This window comes from Aristolochia californica, unplaced genomic scaffold (genome assembly GCF_029961685.1).
Source record: "Aristolochia californica isolate CCGP_79_NKW_82.1479 unplaced genomic scaffold, dmAriCali1.0.hap1 SCAF_3, whole genome shotgun sequence".
NCBI classification, from domain to species: Eukaryota; Viridiplantae; Streptophyta; class Magnoliopsida; order Piperales; family Aristolochiaceae; genus Aristolochia; species Aristolochia californica.
Window position 1 is genome coordinate 28,893,807 of NW_027181992.1, and position 21,769 is coordinate 28,915,575.

Here is a 21,769-nt window from a genome sequence, read left to right on the forward strand (position 1 = left end):
TGCTTTCTCATTAATAGGTTACCTTCATCAGTCCTTCATCATAAAACTCCTTACTCTGTGTCATTTAATGGTGAAGATCATTTTTCTCTTCCTTTGAAAGTGTTTGGATGTACTTTTTTTGTTCATGTTACATTCCCTCATAAAAATAAACTTGATCCTCGATCTATGAGGTGCATTTTTTTGGGGTACTCTCGCACCCAAAAAGGTTATGTCTATTACAATCCTACCCTTTGGAGGATGTTTATCTCTAGGGATGTGACTTTCTTTGAGGACACCCCCTTCTACTCCTCCCATGATGCTCCTCCAGGATGGACTTGTCCTTCTACTACTCCTTGTCCACTTATGCCGTTCAATCTTGAAGTGGATCCATCCCCTGATGCACCGACCGTACCTTCACCTGTGGAGTTGTCGGATCTACCCAAGGTAAGTCATTCTCCTCCTATGTATGGGACTGAATTTGATACTCGGCCTATTGCTTTAAGAAAAGATTCATCCCCTGATGCACCGGCCATACCTTCACTTGTGGAGTTGTCGGATCCACCCAAGGTAAGTCATTCTCCTCCTATATATGGGCCTGAATTTGATACTGGGCCTATTGCTTTAAGAAAAGAACATTGCTCATGTACTACTTCACATCCTATCTCAAATTTTAGGTCTCACCATCGCTTGTCTTCCGAGTTTTTCAGTTTCTTGCGTCCCTTTCTTCTACTTCCATTCCGTAGTCATATCAGGAGGCCCTAAGTCATCCAGGATGGAAGGTAGCTATGGATAAAGAAATGCACGCCTTATACGAAAACCAAACCTGGTACTTAACATCACTCCTTAAAAGGTAAAAGACCGGTTGGTTGTCGATGGGTTTTTTGGGTGAAACATAATCCGGATGGATCGGTTGCTCATCTTAAAGCTCGATTAGTTGCTAAGGGCTATACATAGTGCTATGCGATAGATTATGAGGAGACCTTCTCTCCTGTTGCAAAATTGAATTCGGTACGCATCATCATATCTATTGCTGGTAACTCCTCATGGCCCGTCTAACAGTTGGATGTTAAAAATGCTTTTTTAAATGGTGATATCAGTGAGGAAATTTATATGGTTCAACCACCTAGTTATGTGGTTGAGGGGGAGTCAGTATGCCGGTTTAAAAAGTCTTTATATGGGCTTAAGTAGTCCCCTAGGGCTTGGTTTGATAAATTTAGTCAAACACTCCTACGGTTTGGTTTTCATCGGTGCTCAGTTGATCATTTCGTATATTATAAAGATACAGTCAAAGGGAAAATATTATTGGCCGCATACATGGATGATATTATCTTAACCGATGATGATGCTTTGAGCATACAAGAGGTGAAGCAGATGATATGTCAAGAATTCAAAACTAAAGACCTTGGTATGCTTAAATATTTTTTGGGTATAGAAGCTCTTCAATCCAAACATGGGATAATATTGTCTCAAAGGAAATATGTCTTGGCTCTCCTTGAAGAAACAGGAATGAAGGGTTGTAGACCAGTTGACACACTTATGGATACAAATGTAAAATTATGTGCCACAAATAAAGAAGATATTGATATTGGCATATATCAAAGACTCTCAGGAAAAATGATTTATCTCACGGTAGCTAGGCCAGACATATCATATGTTTTAAGTGTGATGAGTCAATTCATGTACAAACCACAAATTACCCACTGGCAGGCTCTAGAGAGAATATTATCTTATCTAAAAGGAGCTCCAGGAAGAGGATTGCGTTATAAAAAACATGGGCACTTCAACATAGAAGGCTTCTCAGATGCTGATTGGGCTGGATCTCCTAATGATAGAAAATCTACATCAGGATATTGTACTCTGGTTGGGGGAAACTTGGTTACATGAAAAAGTAAGAAGCAAAATGTGGTTGCAAGATCTAGCACCGAAGTAGAATACAAAGCTATGGCCCATACCGTTAGTGAACTTTTATGGATCAGGACCCTTCATACCGAACTAGGTTTTTATAAAAAAGGGTCCATGAATCTGCATTGTGATAATCAAGCAGCCATTCATATCACTTCAAATCCATTTTTTCATCAAAGAACTAAACATATTGAGGTGGATTGTCATTTTATACGGGAGAAGTTTCAAGCAGGAATAATCTCTCTCAAACATGTCATCTCAAGAGCAAGTAGCTGATATACTCACTAAACCCGTTACATCTAAAATCCTATCGTTTATATGTGGCAAGCTGGGTATTTCTGATGTCTTTTCTCCTCCAGCTTGAGGGGGAGTGTTGGAAGATGGGCTCAAACCCACGAGCTCAAGACAAGAAGCCCACACGTCAAAGGAGTGGCATATGTGTAAAATATGGTACTTTCCATAAAGATAGCATAGAAGTGTAAATATGTGTTCCTTTTATGTCTTTTGTTTTATCAAGTGTTAGCCCTAAGGGCATTCTAAAACTATTAATAAAGGCATTGTCTAAGAGTTAGGGCATTGTCTAAGAGTTAGGGCATTGAAGCACTCTCCTCTCTTTCCACAAATTCGTCCAGCCCTCATTTTTCTTTTTGACGCAACCCTCTTCTCCCTTAATCCAAACTCTCTCCTTCCACGTTCTTCTTCTTCTCTTCTCCATCTCTCTTCTTCTTCTTCTTCTTTCTTGTCGATCTAAAGTTCCTTTCATGAGATCCTAAATTCTACAATAACTTTAGGAAAAAAAAGAGAAGGAAGAAGGGAGAATAAAGAAGACAAAGAGAGGTTAGAAATATGGTACACTTCCAAATAGAGGATAGGAAATTAGGGTTTTGGACTTAGGCCAAACCCTCCACCACAAGTCATATTTATATGTATCAAAAGTATCAATATTACATGTATACCCTTCACCCTAATAAGAGTGAATAAGGGACAAAAGTTGTAAACTAATTAGATCAATGTCATCCTAATTACATCATATATTCAAACATGCTAAAACAAATTACATTTGACAACTACAAGGCCTTGTTAGTGCCATTTTCTAGGAAACATTCAAAAAATATTTCAAGTAAAAATACATCTCCATGGACCATTAGTGCCTTATGTTTTTTAGAAACACATTTCTAGCTGAAAATTCTTACCAAGTAGATTTTGTGGTATGACAATTTTTGCTGAAACAAATTTCTTTCTACAACTATAGGGCCTTTTTTTAAAAATTTTCAAGAAACATTGGAAAATTATTTCTAGTTAAATTACGTCTTCAGGGACCATTAGGGCCTCAAGTTTCCAGGAACACTTTTCAAGCTAAAAATTCTTACTAGCAAAATTTTCCTGAAACAAATTTTTTCTACAACTATTAGTGCTAGTTAGTTCATTTTTTTCAAGAAATGTTGAAAAGGTATTTCTAGTAAAAAGACATATCTAGGGACCGTTAGTGTCTCACGTTTCTAAGAAACACTTTTCTAGCTGAAAATTATTTCCATGAAAACTTTTTGGTAAGGCAATTTTTGCTGAAACAAATTACTTTCAACAATTATAAGGCCTTGTTAATGTATTTTTTTAGGAAACATTGGAAAAATATTTCTAGTAAAAATACATCACCAGAGACCAAAAGTGCCTCGTGTTTCCATGAAGCACTTTTCTTGCTAAAAAATCTTACCTAGAAATTTTTTTGATAAGGCAATTTTTGCTAAAAAAATTACATTTTACAGCTATAAGGCCTTGTTATATCAATATTTTTAGGAAACATTGGAAAAGTAGTTCTTTTAAAAATACGTCTCCAGGGAGCATTAGTGACTCAAGTTTCCTAGAAATTGTTTTTTAGCTGAAAATTCATACCAGGAAATTTTTGCTGAAACAAATTATATTTTATAACTATTAAGGCGTTGTTAGTGCCTTTCTTCAGTGTAGTAAAAATTTGTCTCCTGTGACTATTAGGGGGGTTAGTCAACTTGATGCAGGAGATGAACTTCAGCCGTATTACTCAGTTCATCTCTTGATGTCGTTAGTGGAGCGCCAGACTTCAAGTCATCTCAATGATTAAGATGAAGTTGAACATCTTCACGTTATAATTTATGGAATCTGGTTTTTGACCATTTTTTCCAATCATCTAGATGAAGTAAACACCAGGGTTAGAACCCTCAACGTTTTTTTCCTCTCTCCCCGCACCTCCCTCTCTGGCTCTCTTCTCATTTTCATTTTTTCTTCTCTCTCTCTCTCTCCCCCCCCCCCCCCCCCCCTCCCCCCCTCTCATCTCCCTGCGCCCCCGAGGTCTCTGCTCCCTCTCGTCTCTCGGACTCGATTTTCGGCATCCATCTCTCTACGACCTCCCTATACCTTATCCCTCTTGCTGCGAACGTCCTCTCGACATCTTTCTTTCTATCTCGGACTCGCTCTCCCTCTAAACCTCCTACTTGCTTCTCCCTCTTTTCTCCCTTTCGGCCGCCTACTCCCTTCTCCCTCTCGCTATTCTCTTTTCCCCCAAGATACCTTCTGATTTCATTCGATTTTCCCCCATTTCAATTTTGATTTTCTTCGATTTTGACATTTGGGCATCAATTGCTTAATTTCTACTTTGATTCGGCATCGATTTCCCCATTCGGCATCGATTTCACCCGTCGGCTTCGGTTTTCCCCAATTTTCAAAAGCTATGACTAAACCCTAATTTTTTTCAATTAAATTAGTGTTGCATTTGATTTAATTTTAGTTTCAGTGCCTAATTTGGGGTTATTTGTGCATAATTGTGGGATTTAGGGTTACGATTTAGGGTCTAAATTTTTTATCAGAGTTAGGGTTTATTGTTTTTAGGGTTTGGTGCTCGGTATTTAAGGATTAAGGATTGATGGTATTTTTAGGGTTTAGGTTCTGGAATTAGGGTTTTTTTTAATTTTTTTAGGGTTTAGGTTTATTGGGTGATAGGGTTTAGGGTTTAGAGTTAGGGGCTTTTTGGGTTTTTAAGGTCTAGGTTTTTTTGTTTAAGTTCTGGAATTAGGGTTTAGGGTTTTATGTTATGGAATTTGTGTTTAAGGTTTAAGGTTTAGGGTTTATTAGGGTTTATTATGATTTTTTTAGTCCAATTCATACAAGGCCGAGTCGCCTACACGGGCGCCCTTTAGCCTACGAAACCCGACCCCCATCATTGACGAGGTACAATTCGTAGTAACTGCGAAGTCATATGGGGCTATACCAAAGGTGTTTGATTAATTTGGACTTGATGTGTGTGTTTTGGATTCTTTAGTGCATCTACAGTGGTGAAAAACATTAGCACACATGGCTTGAGGGCACATGCATGACTTAAATACCTGTTTTGAAAATCTTGAACTACTGCTAGTGTGAAATTTTGGAGCCATTTAGTTCTTGGTTTGATCACTGATGTATAATCTGTCTATTGATTACATGTTTACTTTTGAATTGTCACAATTTTGTTTGATACTTTCAGTTTGTGTGCTTTTTTTTAAAATGCTTCCTTTCATGCAGCTGGTTGATTTTGAGAGAAGCAAAACAATATTATCCAAAAAGAACTCAGATTCAATCTGCAATGGAAATGCTTTCTGGGGCTTACCTGATTTGATTGAGAGATGTCATATGGACATTCAAGGCAACACATTTGCATTAAGTGTTCTTTTAATAGAAATAGCTAGTGGCAGGCCTACATACTGCAAAGATAGGGGCTATTTGGTGGATTGGGTAAGAAGCCCAGATTCCAGTCATATTAACTGTGTTCTTTTTTCCTACAGTTGGTATGAATTAGTTGATTGATCTTCTATAGATTGACAGTCTACTGCTATTCTCTGGCAGGCAAGAGAATATCTCGACTTGCCCGAAGTGATATCGTATCTGGTTGACCTTGAACTGACATATTTCAGGTATGATGATCTTCGAGTAATCTGTGAGGTGGTTAGCCTCTGCGTTCAACCAGACCCAACCAAACGTCCATCCATGGAATCAGTTTGCTCCTCACTTGAAAATGGAATTGATATCTCACCAGCTGCTGATCTGAAGGGATCCCCCTTGGCTTGGGCAGAGTTGGCAATCCAATCATAGTTTACGACAAGCCTATACTGTAAATCTGAAGTGTATACGATCATAATGTATTTTTTATTTTCCCTTTAATTCTTTTCCACTATGATTTTTAGCAAGATGCTAGAAGGAAGGAAATGTAGAGTTCGATGCATGGCTGACCCAGTTTATCTCTGTATACTTGCTAGTTGATCCGGAAAATGAAATAGAAAAAATTGTATCAATAGCTTTTGTTTGACTTATTTTTGTTACATCAAAGTGGTATTTTTGAGAATATAGAAAGTGTCTAAAGGAGTGGTTGAAAGGCCTGAAAAATGTCATTGGTGGGAGCAGTTGGATGCCTAAAGAAAATCTTCCTACTGGACTATGAATTATTGTCTCTTTTTAGTTCATTAGGCTTGAGGGATCCGGGTATGAAGCCATTATAATAAAAGAAAAAATAAGAAAGGACAGAAATTCAGAAAGAGAAGAGACTGTTGGTCGATATGTAACAAGCACCAGTAATGTTATTCAAACTGCAGATGACACTAATAAAATCATAATTTTATGTGAAAGCTTTAAATATTTTAGTTATACATTAAATTAGTTATTCATGTAGTAATAATGTTTATTTTACCTAATTTAATGTTTAAGTATTATATTTTAATTGAGTATACTATTACAAGTTACTAATTCTCTTATTTTCCATATATTCCTCATTTGGGGGCACTATGACTGGAAATTATTTTTCAGTGCACATGAATTCGTCCACACTAACACCCAGTTCAAAGATGAAGTTCATGTAGATGAATGAAATGAAGATGAACTTCAAATTTTATTTTTGTTGACTAACACCCACCCCACCCCTGTAAGGCCTTGTTAGTGCATTTTTGTAGGAAACATTGGAAAAATATTTATATTTAAAATACGTATCCAAGGACCATGAGTACCTCATGATTCTTGGAAACATTTTTCTTGCTAAAAATTCTTACCTAGAAAAGTTTTTGGTAACACAATTTTTTCTTAAATAAATTACTTTCTAGAACTATAAGGCATTGTTAGTGCATTTTTTAAGCAAACGCTAGAAAAATATTTCTAGTAAAATACGTCTTCATGGGCCACATGTTTCCTGGAAACACTTTTCTAGCTGAAATTTCATGCGAGGAAAAATTTGTGTCAAGGCAATTTTTGTTGAAACAAATTACATTTTACAACTATAAGGCCTTGTTAGTGGTCTTTTTTAGGAAACGTTGGAAACTTAGTTATAGTAAAAATTCGTCTCCTGGGACCATTAGTGTCTCATTTTCCCTTGAAACACTTTTCTAGCTGAAAATTCATACGATATAAATATAGTGGAAAGGCAATATTTATTGAAACAAATTACTTTCTAGAATTATAAGGCCATGTTAGTGTCTTTTTTCAAGAAATATTGGAAATTTATTTCTAACAACAAGAGGAACCTAGGACCAATAGTGCGTCTTGTTTCCTTGAAACACTTTTCTAATTGAAAATTCTTACCCACAAAATTTTGAGGTAAGGTAATTTTTACTGAAAAAAAATTACTTTCTACTACTAGAACGCCTTGTTTGTAAATTTTTTTAGGAAACATTGGATAAGCAGCTACCAAGAAGAATCCAACTTGAACAAAAAAAAAATTTCTAGAGATAAGTGAGATGCTAGCATGAGTCCAGTTTGGATCACAACAGATCACCATGGAACACCATTGACAACAAAATAACCGGCGTAATATGGACTCATTGACGGGAATCAATGTCAAGGAAGAGAGTAGTGCTGACCTTCTTTTGAAGGCAGAGAGCAAGGCCACTCTAATTGCTGGTTTCCAAAAAAAAATACTGGATCATGATTAACCGTCATTAACACAGAATTATTTTCTGGAATACGATTTGGAGATAAGCCAGCCAGCAGAGAAGATAGAGTTTTTGCCAAAGATAACAACAACAGAGATTGCAAGGCAGAGACAGGAATGGGCATGAGGCACGAACCAGAAAATAAAATTCTTACTACAATCAAAAGCAGGACATGAAGAAAGTACCCACGATGGAACTAGTAACAAGACAAACTAGCGGGGTCAGACATCCTCGATGGAGGCACTGAGCTAGGTCTCATGGAGACAGAGTAAAAGTAGTAGTAAAATAACAAATAATTGAACTTGTAACTATGAAAAACAAACCATCAGAAAAGAAATTAATCTTTTGTGGTAAAGCAATTTTTGCCAAAAAAACTGCTTTTTACAACTCCAAGGTTTTATTAGTGTATTTTTTTAGGAAACAGTCGAAATGTATTTCTACTAAAAATAGAACTCCATGGACCGTCAGTGCCTCATATTTCCATGAAGCACTTTTCAAGCAGAAAATACTTACCATGAAAATTTTGTATTAAGGCAATTTTTGCTGAAAAATTACTTTTTACTACTATAAAGCCTCATTGATGCCTTTTTTCAGGAAATGTTTGAAAAATATTTCTAGTAACAATATGTGTCCCTAGACCATTAGGACCTCATGTTTTCACTTTTCTTATTGAAAATTCTTATTTGGAAAATTTTGGTGTAAGGAAAATTTTTTCTGAACAAATAATTTTTTACATCATTAAGTCCTTATTACTACCTTTTTTTAGGAAACTATGGAAATGTATTTCTAGTAAAAATACGTCTCCAGGGTCCATTAGTGCCTCATGTTTTCTGGAAATACTATTCAATTTGAAAATTCTTACAAGGAAATTTTTTATGTAAGGAAATTTTTGCTGAAACAAATTACTTTTAACAATTATAAGGCGTTATTAGTACATTTTTTTTCATGTAACGTTGGAAAAGTATTTCTAATAAAATTACATCTCTAGTTACTAGAAACACTTTTCTTACTGAAAATTCTTACTTGGAAAATTTTGAAGAAAGACAATTTTTGCGAAAACAAATTACTTTCTACAACCACAAGGCCTTATTAATGCATTTTTTTTTCAGAAAATGTCCGGAAATTATTTTTAGTAAAAATACGTCTCGAGCTCTGATACCATTTACACTAATCAGCTATGAATTTTTGAGTTTTATTATTCATCATGTTTCTTGTGAACGTATGAGACGTAACCCAAGTCGTGTTGAGTTTGGCCGTGTTACCGGGTAGACGTTGAAGGTCGTGTTTACTCATAAATCGTTGACAAACATGTACCATAACAAGAACTTACCGAACAGTCAAATCCAAACTAAATGATTAAATTTGGTTATTCATATTCTAATTATTTTCTAATATCCTTATAATATTTTTTGAGATTCATATTGGACATTCCACTTCATGCATGGCGTCTAGTAGTAGAAGTACTGGTAGGGGAAGAACAATTAAGAATTCTCAATTAGTTGAATATAAAGTTGAACAAAAATTAAATGATTGGACGTTTCCGTCCTTTAAACCAACTTCAATTTATAAGAAAGGGACTTCTACCTTTCCAGTACAATGGGAATTAAGACCATGGAACAAACAATTAATCTTAAAAATCAAGATTCAACTTTAAAATTGTTAGAGTTAAAAGATCTAAAAGTTAGTATCTTCAACATACTGATAAGCTTATATACATGCATATTGGAAGCGTTCAAATTAAATTTAAACCTTTAACTTTATTAGGGAATAATACATGTTTACAAGTCATCCTTCGAGATGGACGATGTTTAGATTGGAAGCCTTCTTTAATGGGAAAAGTAGAAACTAGTCTCAGTAGAAGACCACTTTATTTTAATGTCCATCCTAATTTAACTCTATCCTTAACTGATAGAAATCTGTGAAGCCCTACAACTTAGGATTCTAACCCGGGGATGCAATTTTATTCCCGGAACAGAAAAAATAGCAGTTATTGCTAGAATTCATTTCAAAATTATGAATACCTTAGCTCCTAAGGTCCTTCAATTATTAGATGTTGGTAAAATAGCTTTAATTGAAACTAATTTAATGAGTGCTAATGTAGCTACTCCTCGCATGATCAATTGTAATGAAATTCAAATCCCATCCCATTGGACAATTCCTCAGGCTATTCTTCTCAAGCTCCTGATAAATCAAGACATTGATCAAATCATTCAATCCACAGATGGTGGTGTGGTAATAAATTTCAAGGAGAGAGCTCCCGGTAGAGTCTCCCTCCCATCTTCTTCTAGGTATTCCGATGGAGATGTATTTTTAGTAGAAAATTTTTTCCAACGTGTTCTTAAAAAATACACTAACATGCCTTATAGTAGTAGAAAGCAATTTTTTCGGCAAAAATTATTTTACCAAAAAAGATTCTTAGTAAGAATTTCAGGAAAAAAAGTATTTCCAAAAAACATTAGACACTAATGGTCCTTGGAGACATATTTTTACTATAAATACTTTTCCAACATTTCCTAAAAAAAATCATTAACAAAACCTTATAGTTATAGAAAATAATATGTTTCAGCAAAGTTTCCCAAGTAAGAATTTGACAAAATGAGGTCTATGACAGTGAACCAAGGCTGACGGATCAGCCAAGACCGGAGTTCATGGTCTGGCTTTCCCGGGGACGGAACCACCTCGTCAAGAGGCTGACGGCATAGCCCAACAGAGAGCACTCAGCTCTGATGGTGGTGAACGGAACCATCACAACCTTCAAGGATTGACGGCGTAGTCCAGACAAAGAACTTCACGCTCTCTGGTTTCTCGGCGAGGGAGACAAAGAGGAGGGAGATGAAGAGATTTCTAGAATGGAATTCGTTGCCTTCCCTTATTTATTTTTCTATTTAAATTTTGGTCTTAGGAAGCATATTACATAACAGCCCATGGGCCCAATACAATGCAACCCAGCCCATTAAGCCCAATCTAATTACCCTATGTACATAACACAAATTACACAACAAGTATTAACATAAATTCTATCTAATATACATCCCCCCTCAAATTGATGCTGGTGAGTCAACCAACAACAATTTGCCAACCAGAAAATTATGTCGGGTTGAGACAATGCTTTGGTGTAGACATCGGCCACTTGAAGATCCAAAGAAATGTACAGAAGATATATTACCCGACACTCCAAAGTGTCACGGATAGAGTGTTAGTAGACCTTAATGTGCTTGGTGTGCTCATGGAAAACAGGGTGGGCAGCAATCTAAATAGCACTCGTATTATCCGCATGAATTAATGTAGGTGAGGTCTGAGAAAATTGGAGCTCAGCAAGAAGATCGCAGAGCCAAATAACTTCAGAACACGCAGTAGACATGGCTAGATACTCGACCTTAGTAGATGACTTGGACATCCGGTCCTGATTCTTAAATTTTGAAGAAATCATTGCATCCCCTAAAAACATACACCAACCTGTAGTAGAACGACGGGTATTGAGGCACCTTGCCCAATCAGCATCACGGATCCTCTAGGAAAGAAGAATCCATGAGTAGGAGAACCTCACAGATAGCGGATGATGCGTCGAACTGCCGCAAGATGAAGGTGCCGAGGAGAAGACATAAACTGACTGACCTGATGAACAGAATAGGAGATGTCCGGGCGAGTAGTGGTCAAGTATATGAGACCCCCAACCATTTGTCGATAGATAGTAGGATCGTCAAGAAGAGCTCCTTCATCTTCCCTGTATTTGACTTTGACCTCCATAGGAGTAGCAACCAAAGATGTGTCCTCCAACCCAGCTAGAGCAATAAGATCTTAAATATACTTATGATGGTTTAAGAAAATACCATTGGGTCGGTGATGTACCTCCAGCCCTAAGAAGTAAGTGAGCTGGCCAAGGTCCTTCATATGAAAGGTGGCATGCAACACCTGCTGAAGCTTGTTAATCAGGCCAGAGTCACTGCCAGTAATGATGATGTCATCTACATAAACCAAGAGAATGACCATGCCCGCGGCAGACTTATGATAGAAGAGAGAGGAATCATTCTGACTCTATGTAAACTTGTGGAGAATAAGTGTGCCGCGAAACTTCTCAAACCAAGCTCGAGGGGCTTGCTTAAGCCCATACAAAGGACAGCGTAGCTTGTAGACATCATCAAGAGAGGAGGTAGTCATACCCGAGGGGAGCTTCATGTAGACATCTTCGTGTAGGTCACCATGTAGAAAGAAATTCTTCACATCTATCTGATGCAGTGGCCAGGACTAGGAGGCTGCAATGGCTAATATAGTGCAGACTGTGGTCATCTTGGCAACTGGCACAAATATTTCCTTATAATCAATCCCATATTCCTACTTGTTCCCTAGGGCTCCAAGGCGGGCTTTTTACCAATCCAACGATCCATCTGAACACAGCTTGACAGAGAAGACCCACTGACTCCAAAGAGGCCGAATAGCAAGGGGGCAAGTAACAATTTTTCAAGTGTAATTCTCCTGTAGCTCTTGTAATTCTGTTTGCATTGTCTTTTGCCATCACTCATGTGTCATAGCCTGTTTGTAGCAAGAGGGAATGGAAATAGAGGATACAGTAGCTGCAAGTGATACAAGGGAGGAGAAATCATACCTATCAGGAGAGCAAGAAGGATGAGTAGACCTGCGAAGAGTGATGGGGGCTGGAGTAGAGGGATGATCAGGAGCAGGCGCCAGGTCGGGATCGGGAGGGAGCAGTGATGATGTGGATCGAGACTCATCAAAGCTAGACAGACTAGACAGAGATGCAGATGGTTGTGTAATTTGAGATAGAAAGAAATATTGATTTTCAAATAAGACCACATTCCAAGAAACACGGACTTGAAGCGCCTGGGGATCATAGCAAACATAGCCTTTTTGGAGAAATGGCATACCCAAGAAATGCACACATAATTGATTGGGCTGTAAGTTCATGTCATTCATGATTAGGTAGATGCAAAAAACAATAGCAACCGAACGTCCAAAGATCAGTATATGATGGAGAATAACCAAATAACTTAATGAATGGATAAACATGATGCAAGGTAGGCAAGGGTAGGTATTTGATTAAATGAACTGAGGTAGAGAGTGCTTCACACCAAAAACGGGGAGGAACGGATGATTCAAGTAAAAGGGTGCGGACCATATCAAGAAGGTGACGATTTTTCCACTCAATAACCCCATTTTGTTGTGGTGTCAAGGGACAAGAATGCTGAGAGATAATGTCATTGCTTTGAAGAAAATCCTGGAATTCAATAGACATGTACTCGTCTCCAGAGTTAAAGTATAGAACCTTAATGTGAGGAGAGAATTGTGTTTCAAGAACCGCAAGAAACCTCTTAAAGATGACAAAAAACTTCAGACTTAGCCCATAAGAAGTAGACCCAGGTAAACCGACTAAAGTCATCAATAAAGGTAACAAAGTACATATATTGCACATGCAAGACAACAACAGAAATTCCTCAGACATCACTATGAATAAGATCAAAACAGTGGGAGGCATGCGAGGCATGATGAGGAAACAGTAAAACTTTACTTTTGCCAAGTTTGCATGATGAACATTCAAAAGAAAGATCAAGAGAGGTGCATGTTTGACTGCCTAATAAACTAGATTTAGACATTGTACGAAGAACATCCGAGTTTGAGTGGCCTAGACATCTATGCCACAACTTAGTGCTAGAGCCCACAACTTTCCATGCAAAAGAAAGTATAGGAGTACACGGAATAATGGTGGATAGAAAGACTTTATGTGGAAATAGCCGCCCCACTTCAGGACCCTTCATCATCACCTTCCCTGACGTTTGATCCTGCACAACACAACCAGATCAAGAGAACTGAACATTATAGTTTTTATCAACTAGTTGACCAATAGACAAAATGTTTTTGGATAGGTCAGGAGACACAAAAACATCAACTAAGGATGGGAGCGAGATCACCAACAACACTGCTAGGCAGAGAGCTGCCATCAACCGTGTTGATGTACAAGTTTCCATCATACTTTCTGACATTAGAAAGAGACACTACATTGTTGGTCATATGGTTAGAAGCACCGAAATCAAAATACCATGACTGAGTAGAGACTTTCTGTTTACCTAGAGCAGGGTAACATGAGGGACCCGTCCCACTGTGAAGAGCTAAGAAACCTTGCCAGAGAACTGAGGACAGAAAATGAAGCTCGAATGGCAGAGATGATGGAACAGAGCACAAGCAGAGTTTTTGAGATTGTGGCGGGATTAAACCAACCTCCAGACACAACACGAAGGATGGAAGAACATTCTTATAGTAGAGGGGGAGAACAACATTTTGGCCTCAATGGTCTACCGGCACAAGGTGGAGGGTCAGTACCCAGGTACACAAAAATTGATTTTACCACCTACACTGGGTCAGTTGACCCATAATCTGGCTCCATAGATGCGAAATTGTTTTTGCCAACTAAGGCACATTTGACATGGACAAGGTGAGCTTAGTTGCCTTCCACTTGCTGGATGAAGCTCAACTCTAGTTCCATAAAGTGGAATTGAACCGCCTGGTCATGGATTGGGAAGAGTTTAAATGATACGGTTCAGACCGCCAGCGTACAGCAACCCTCTTGGGGACTTGGTCTTGTTACGACAAACCGGTTCGATGGAAGCATACCGGACTCGATTTCAGGAAAAATTAGCTCGAGCCAGCCACGTAGTTCGAAGAGACCAACATGTAAATTTTTTCACAACAGGGCTTACTGAGTCATTGAAAGTGGAGGTGGAACTTGATGCCCCTACTTATTTTGGGCGAGTGAAGAATTTGGCTTGGGCAATGGAAGCAAGATAGCATATTCAAAATAAGAGGAGTATCTAGCAAGGGGGGAGTACCAGTGCACTCGGGTGGCAAGAGGGGAGGAATTATTCGCCTCCGGTGACAGGGCCACCAGCGCCACCACCCAAATCTACACCTGGACATATTGTGGCAGCAACCCATAAGAGCAGCAATTTCCCACCCCCATATATCATAAAATTAACAGGGATGTAAATTGCTGACCGAAGAGTGAATAACCTCTGCTATAATTGTGACCAACCTTACCGGGTGGGCCACCAATGTAAACGATTTTTTGGATGGAATTGGAAGCATGGGAAGAGGAAGAGGAACCACTAGCAGATACTCTAGAGGAGGCCGGACCAGAAATTTCCTTACATGCCATTATCGGACAGAAGGTCGGAGCCAAGGTTACCGACGAGGAACTAGTGGGATTAGTGGACAGGGGCAGCAAACTTAACATCCTCAGCGTGACCGTGGTGAAACACCTTCGACTTGGGATCCATCGTCACCTAATCACCACAGTTTTAGTTGCCAATGGTGAGAAGGTTCCGAGCTATGGGGTCAACCAGGAGGTAAAATTTTCCATTGGTAACACTCACTTTATCACTGTATTTTTTATCATCCCTCTCACTGAATTTTATATGGTGCTCAAGGTTAAGTGGTTGCAAACATTAGGCACCATTTTGTGGGAATTCTCGGCGTTAACAATGAGCTTTGTGTTGGAAGGCAAACCAGTGCTGTTAAGGGGCAGTCATGCTACAGCCGGAGCCGATGTCCACCTATTACACAAACAGGAACCTCCGGCCAGCAACATGGACAAGTTACTAGAGGAGTTCACCGACGGATTTTGGGAGCCGTATCGACTTCCCCCATTGAGGCCCTATGACCACCGGATTTGTTTCAAAGCCGATTCAAATGTGGTGGTGGTTACACCCTACCGGTATCTACACCTTCAGAGAGTTGAAATCGAATGGCAGTGCAAGACCGTGCTGGAACAGGGCCTTATTCGCAACATTTGTTCCCCGTTTTCATCGTCGGTTATACTAGTTAAGAAGCATGATGGCACATGACGGTTTTGGGTGGACTACCGGGAGCTCAAACGCTTCAAATGCTCCTTTGGGAAGGCCCAAGTTGCCTATCTTGGCCATATCATTTAAGCTGAAGGCATAATAGTGGGCCCATAAAAAATTGTAGCAATCACCACCTGGCCTCAACTGCACACCATTTTGGCCTTACAGGGATTTTAAAGGATAGCGGCCTATTATCGGAAATTTATATAGAATTACGGTGCACTGGCCAGTCCATTGACCGCTCTTCTCAAGCGCCATGCCTTCCTTTGGGAGAATGCAGCCACGAAATCCTTCATTGCACTCAAGCAGGTTTTAGCTTCCACTTCGGTCCTGCAATTACCGGACTTGAGGCCCTATTTATCGAGCTGGAGGACAAGCTCTTTATCTAGGGGGGAGAGTGATGTTATGAACTCGATAGCGAGACATTTAACTCAGCAGCACCGTGGCTGAGTCACTCGATACTGAGTCCTTTAGTTATATTTATGTTTATATTTCAGTCGGGATTAAATATACCTCAGGCGCATTTTTGTAATTTTTTCCCGAAACTATGGTTGGCGTGAAGTATTTGTAGGAGGGAAGATTGGAATGTCAGAAGTCAAGTTTTATTTGCCCCCAAACAGGATTCGAGTTCTCCTTCTCGAACACAGGGTTGGAGCTCCCCTTGAGCTCTAGTTATCCCCCTCAAATCTTCCCCTTTTTGCCATTTAAGCTTCTGTTTTGTAGTTCCCTCTCCTGAACAACAGCCCGAACCTTCTTTGGTTTCAGGTGCTGTTGTTCGTTGTGTCTTACAGTAGAAATGTGAAACTTGGAAGATGAAACAGCACCTCAGTTTTTTGTGCTGGGTTGGTCGGAGAACAGCAGTGAGTTGTAGTCTCCCTACAACAGAGCAGGTAACCGGTGGTGAGTTTTTCTGAGCACGACGACCATACGGAGGTGCTGCTGAACTTCTGCCAGAACAGCAGAGGACTACTGCTCAGACATCGAACCACCAGTAGTCCCTCGTTGTTCAGCTTCCTTGCATGACCAGGGTGTCCACCGAGAACAGCAGAGGGTCACGACCCCTATCGAGCCAACTCCCAGCAGCCCATGGCAGCCAATAGTGGCGAGCATTCCAAGGGGGATTAATAAAAATCATTCTGCGGGAGAACAGAAATAAGCTGTTTGTCCAGACCCAATCGGGAACCCAGGAAGGGTTCTGCCCTGAACCAGACCAGAGCAGATCATTGGGCCCACTCTCTCACAGCACTGGATCCATCCATCCCACGCTGTGTTACACGATCAATGACTCAGGACCCTAACAGAGGATGGCTGCAATGAACTCTGAAGTGTGTGGTATATAAATCCGCCTGTTGCAGTAAATAAGTGAATCCTGGATGGACCACTTAGAATCCATCATCCCCTCTGTAATTTTGTTGTGCAGCTCCTGCAAGGTAGGAATAGTGGCATGTGCCTCCCTAACCAAGTCTAATATGAGGAAACAAGAAAGGCTGATAGCATAGATGAGCTATTCTATGGTTGTGGCCAATCGTTAATTGCTTGAATCTTCTCGGGATCAACAGTGACCCCTGCATGGGATATAATATGGCCGAGATAGGTGACATGCGATTTTGTAAAAGAGCATTTAGATTTCTTCAAATAGAGCAGTGGGCTCATAATAATTCAAATACTACCAGTAAATCCACTATATGATGTTCCCCGGACTTGCTATATATGAGTCAGGATTATAACATCACACACCCCTTGGAGAAAGAGTTTGCCCTCAAGCTCTTACGAGTCAATGCTCAACAAGATCTTCTGCTACGAGATAACGTCCACTGCGGCCCACTCTAGCGATGGCCCACTCTGGTGACACCGCTAGGTTGCCTCCTCTGCTAGGTTGCCCCCTCTAGGATTCAAACTCGTAACGTTAGTAGTGGCTCTGATACCAAATGTTACGGTCTTGGATCTCACACGGTGAATTTGAGGGAAGAAGAAGAGAAGAGAAAAATCAAGCCTAAGGGAAGCTTGAAAACCCTTGGTTTGTTAAGGAGAACGCACACCTCTAAGCTCATTGAGGAGAACTCAAAACCCTTGTTTACAAGGTTCAAGATAAAATATAATGCCCCTGCAGCATATTAACTCTTCAACTGAAATAAAAATGAAGTAAAAGTAAATTAAAGAAAAATAATTAACTTTGTTGGAAGATAAGCTCAAGCCCACACGACCAAGGAAGACCAACATATCTAAGATTATTATAAGATGGGGTCACATGTCCAAGGAAGGCTCACTAGATGGGCCCAAGCCCATAAGAAACATGACCCACAATGATTACCATTAGCTGGCATCCTTATCACATCAGTTGGAAGATCAAGAAGGACTCACATAAGTATCTTATCTTATGGTCACATCAAAGAAGAGTTTTATTTTGAGTTATGTTTGTCTTTTATCTATATTGAGTTATTTAATTATGTTAGGACTTATCTTTAAGTGTTAAAGTTTGGGTGTAATTGGGATAAGGGTAGTTTAATTGCAATTGGACTCTACTACCTTCCTCTATTATAAATAGACGTTCATGTACTCTGATTACAACAAGTTATTGATGTTAATGAAGTATTTCACTTTTTCATAAATTCAACATGGTATTAGAGTAGGTTTTGTGAGTTGACTTGGTCAACTCACGGAGGTAATGTGATCCTTTTCTCTAAACCCTAAACCCTAAGTTTAGTTTCGTAGTTATTTTTTTGAGTCCCTACACACGTAGTTTTATTTGCATTTTTTACCTCTATACGTAGTTTTTAATATTTAAAATTATATATTGATGGAAAGATAGTTGAATCTAATTTCTAAATAAAAATGATTTGTTCAAATCTGAGTTATCTACATAGAGATATCGATATTTGAATGAGCAAAGATCAGATTACAAACAAGGTTCAAGCAACAACATAAATCTTCAAATTCTGAGGTATTTATTGCTATCAATAACTAGACTTTATATGGATAATTATATATCAAAATATATATCTGTAAGTCTATTCTTTTATCTATTCAATCAATTTTTTATCTGAGTTACCTACGAAGAGAAATCGTAATTTGAAGCAGCAAAGGTCAGATTGAAAAAGAGGTTCGACTGGCAACTAAAAGCTTCAACTTTCGAGGTATTTTATGCTATCAACAGAGAGACTTTATATGGAGAATTATATATAAAAAGAAAGATACATAAGTCTATTTTTTTACCTATTCAACTAATTCTCGGTATGAGATTTTTATAAGGAGATATTGGACTTGGAAGAGTCAATGGTCATTCTGGAAAAAAAAGGAGAAACAGTACTTAGTTCGGCCAGATGACAGAGACTGAAATATATCAGATTATTTATTTTCTGATAATTATATTTTATGAAGTTAAGTTATACTTGGATGAAATTTATTTATTTCTACTTTTAGAAGGAGAAAATTTCATGTCAATCTGATTTATATTTAAAGAAATATTTGTATTGGAAGAATCAAAGGTCATGCTGGTATTCTGTTGTATTAAAAAATCAAAATTTATGCCCATAGTTTTGCGTCATTTTTTGAGTTGATATATCCGGAAAATATCTCACTTCTCCCTAGTTTGAGGGCTTATTTATATATCTCTGTTATTTGGGCCTATTGCTACATCTATGATATTTGTTTCAAGCTGAGATCACTGCCATTACCTCCCAACTTAAGGGGGAGAAGTAGAAGAAGTACAAGAAAGAGGTATTTTATTACATATGTTGTGAATAAGTTTATGTGACAAAAATATTCAAGAAAGGGGGAGTACAAAAGATGAAGCTTGTGCATCTAAGATGAAATTTTTATATCGGATTATTTTATGGTATTTTTACAAATTTTATTATTTGGTTTGTGTTATATGTGTTGGAAGATGGCCGTGTTATATACAGCTGCTACAATTATGTCTCTTTGGGGACCTTATTATTGAAGAAAAGGTGGCCTCATATCATCATTTAGTTTACCCCGTCAAAAAATATCACAGTTGGGAAACCATGACGGACGATACTCTATCAAAAAATATCACGGTTGGGAAACCATGATGGAGGATACCCTTTCAAAAAATATCACGGTTGGGAAACCATGATAGGCTTTGTAAAAAAATATCACAGTTGAGAAACCATGACGGAGGAACTTATTATTACATCTACGTTATCCCCTCCCCCCCCCTTCTCCCACTTGAGAGTCATTGTCCTATGGAGGGACACGGTGGTGGATACTTCAGAGAAATGCCAATAGACACACTACCGATAGAAGACGGAGTATGCCCTACATCCAGTTTTAGGACTGGAGTATGAAGCAATGGCTTACCAGCTAGGAGTGATTTTTACTCTCACTTATATTATTCCAGCAGGGCCTCATGGAAGGAAGCAACAGTGTCAAAGGGAATTTTGGAAGATGTGCCATTTTATAAAAAAATATTCTATACATCATTTGTAGCAAGTTGGGAGTTCATGTTGTTGTCTCACCCCTAGATTGAGGGGGAGTGTTGGAAAATAAGCTCAAGCCCACATGACCAAGGAAGGCCCACAAGATGGGCCCAAGCCCATAAGAAATAGGATCCACAATGATTACCATGAGCTGGCATCCTTATCACATCAGTTGGACGATCAACAAGGACTCACAAAAGTATATTATCTTATGGTTACGTCAAAAAAGAGTTTTAGTTTGAGTTATGTTTGTCTTTTATCTATATTGAGTTATTTAATTATGTTAGGACTTATCTTTAAGTGTTAGCGTTTGGGTGTAATTGGGACAAGGATAGTTTTATTGTAATTGGTCTCTACTACCTTCCTCTATTATAAATAGAGGTTCAAGTACTCTGATGATAACAAGTTATTGATGTCAATGAAGTATTTCACTTTTTCATAAATTCAACAAACTTAATACTAATTGACTCAGCCACTGTGCCTCTGCATGGCTCAGCCTGTTATTGAGGTCATAACATTACACCAATGTTAAGCACCTAGCCAATACACACCAAAAGACCGATCTATTTGGTAGCGGAAAGCCAAGTATTTAACCCAGGATCATAACAATACTCCCACTGTTATGAGTTGACGTCCACGGTGGCCCAATCCAGCGGCCCACTCTAACGACACTGGCCCAACCAACTTTTTGAGTCAACCAGTAATTTTAATTTGTCCTCTAGGTCACCCCCTTCGGGATTCGAACTCACAACAGTGGTATAGCTTTGATACCAAATATTAAGTACCTAGCAATTACTACCCAAAAGACTGGCCTGGTAGGTAGTGAAAAGCTAAGCACTTAACTTAGGATCATAACATCACACAACCCAAAAAAGTTCCTGCCAGAAAGTGATGGTAAAGACCGCCCCGATCACTAACAATGGATTTTGGAATGCCATCCAAGTGGACAATATGCTCGAGGAAGGTCTGTGCCACTTGGGATGCTGTATATGGGTGTGCTATAGGAATAAAATATGCATATTTGGAGCACCTATCGACCACAACAAATAATATCGATTTTTCGGATGTCTGGGGAAGACCATCGATGAAGATAGAAATATCGGCTCAGACTTGTGTAGCGAGCTCAAGAGGGTGAAGAAAACTGGCTGGACTTAAGTGTTCGGCCTTGTTGCGTTGACATACTTGGCAAGCTATGACATATGTTGCAACAGTGGTCTTCATGGCTGGCCAATAGAAATCTGCCCAAACGCGATGCAATGTTTTCTGGATGCCTTCATGTGTGCTATCATGGTAGGCAGAGAGGATGGCTGCAACGAACTTGGAAGTGTGTGGTATATAAATCCGCCTGTTGTAGCAAATAAGTGAATCCTGGATGGACCACTTAGAATCTATCGTCCCTTCTATAATTTTGTTGTATAACTCCTATAGGGAAGAAATAGTGGCATGTGCCTCCCTAACCAAGTCTAATATATGGAAACAAGACTGGCTGATAGCATGGATGAGTTGCTGCTTCTCCAAACACCGTGACAAGGCATCTACTACCTTGTTTAATCTCCCAGAGTGGTACTCTACCAAAAAATCAAATCTCATCAACTTACTGATCCAGTGTTGTTGTGGAGAAGTAGTGAGTCATAATTCAAATAAGAATTTAAGGTTGTGATGAACAATGCAGATGAGA

General features: G+C 38.9%; 2 protein-coding genes across 2 annotated transcripts; one reads left to right on the forward strand and one right to left on the reverse strand.

The window, feature by feature from the left end:
• The first annotated feature begins 342 nt into the window (after positions 1-342).
• Positions 343-5,976, forward strand: LOC137959509 (probable LRR receptor-like serine/threonine-protein kinase At1g63430). The gene is made up of 3 exons (XM_068806869.1): positions 343-546; positions 5,410-5,619; positions 5,731-5,976. The coding sequence occupies exons 1-3, from the start codon at positions 343-345 to the stop codon at positions 5,974-5,976; spliced, it is 660 nt and encodes a 219-aa protein (XP_068662970.1).
• A 5,073-nt stretch (positions 5,977-11,049) lies between these two features.
• On the reverse strand, positions 11,050-11,789 carry LOC137959510 (uncharacterized mitochondrial protein AtMg00810-like). The gene is made up of 3 exons (XM_068806870.1): positions 11,630-11,789; positions 11,415-11,581; positions 11,050-11,310 (listed from the first exon to the last, which is right to left on the reverse strand). Exons 1-3 carry the CDS (start codon positions 11,787-11,789, stop codon positions 11,050-11,052), a joined length of 588 nt encoding a protein of 195 aa, XP_068662971.1.
• Positions 11,790-21,769: the final 9,980 nt, after the last annotated feature.

Excerpts from the sequence above, each read along its gene's own strand:
- LOC137959509 (XM_068806869.1), top strand. The coding sequence starts at position 343 with ATGCCGTTCAATCTTGAAGTGGATCCATCCCCTGATGCACCGACCGTA. Across the intron at positions 547-5,409 it reads AGTTGTCGGATCCACCCAAG|CTGGTTGATTTTGAGAGAAG; the intron begins GTAAGTCATTCT and ends CCTTTCATGCAG. Across the intron at positions 5,620-5,730 it reads GGGGCTATTTGGTGGATTGG|GCAAGAGAATATCTCGACTT; the intron begins GTAAGAAGCCCA and ends ATTCTCTGGCAG.
- LOC137959510 (XM_068806870.1), bottom strand. The coding sequence starts at position 11,789 with ATGGTCATTCTCTTGGTTTATGTAGATGACATCATCATTACTGGCAGT. Across the intron at positions 11,582-11,629 it reads GGTACATCACCGACCCAATG|CTGGGTTGGAGGACACATCT; the intron begins GTATTTTCTTAA and ends TTATTGCTCTAG. Across the intron at positions 11,311-11,414 it reads TCTCCTATTCTGTTCATCAG|AGGATCCGTGATGCTGATTG; the intron begins GTCAGTCAGTTT and ends CTTCTTTCCTAG.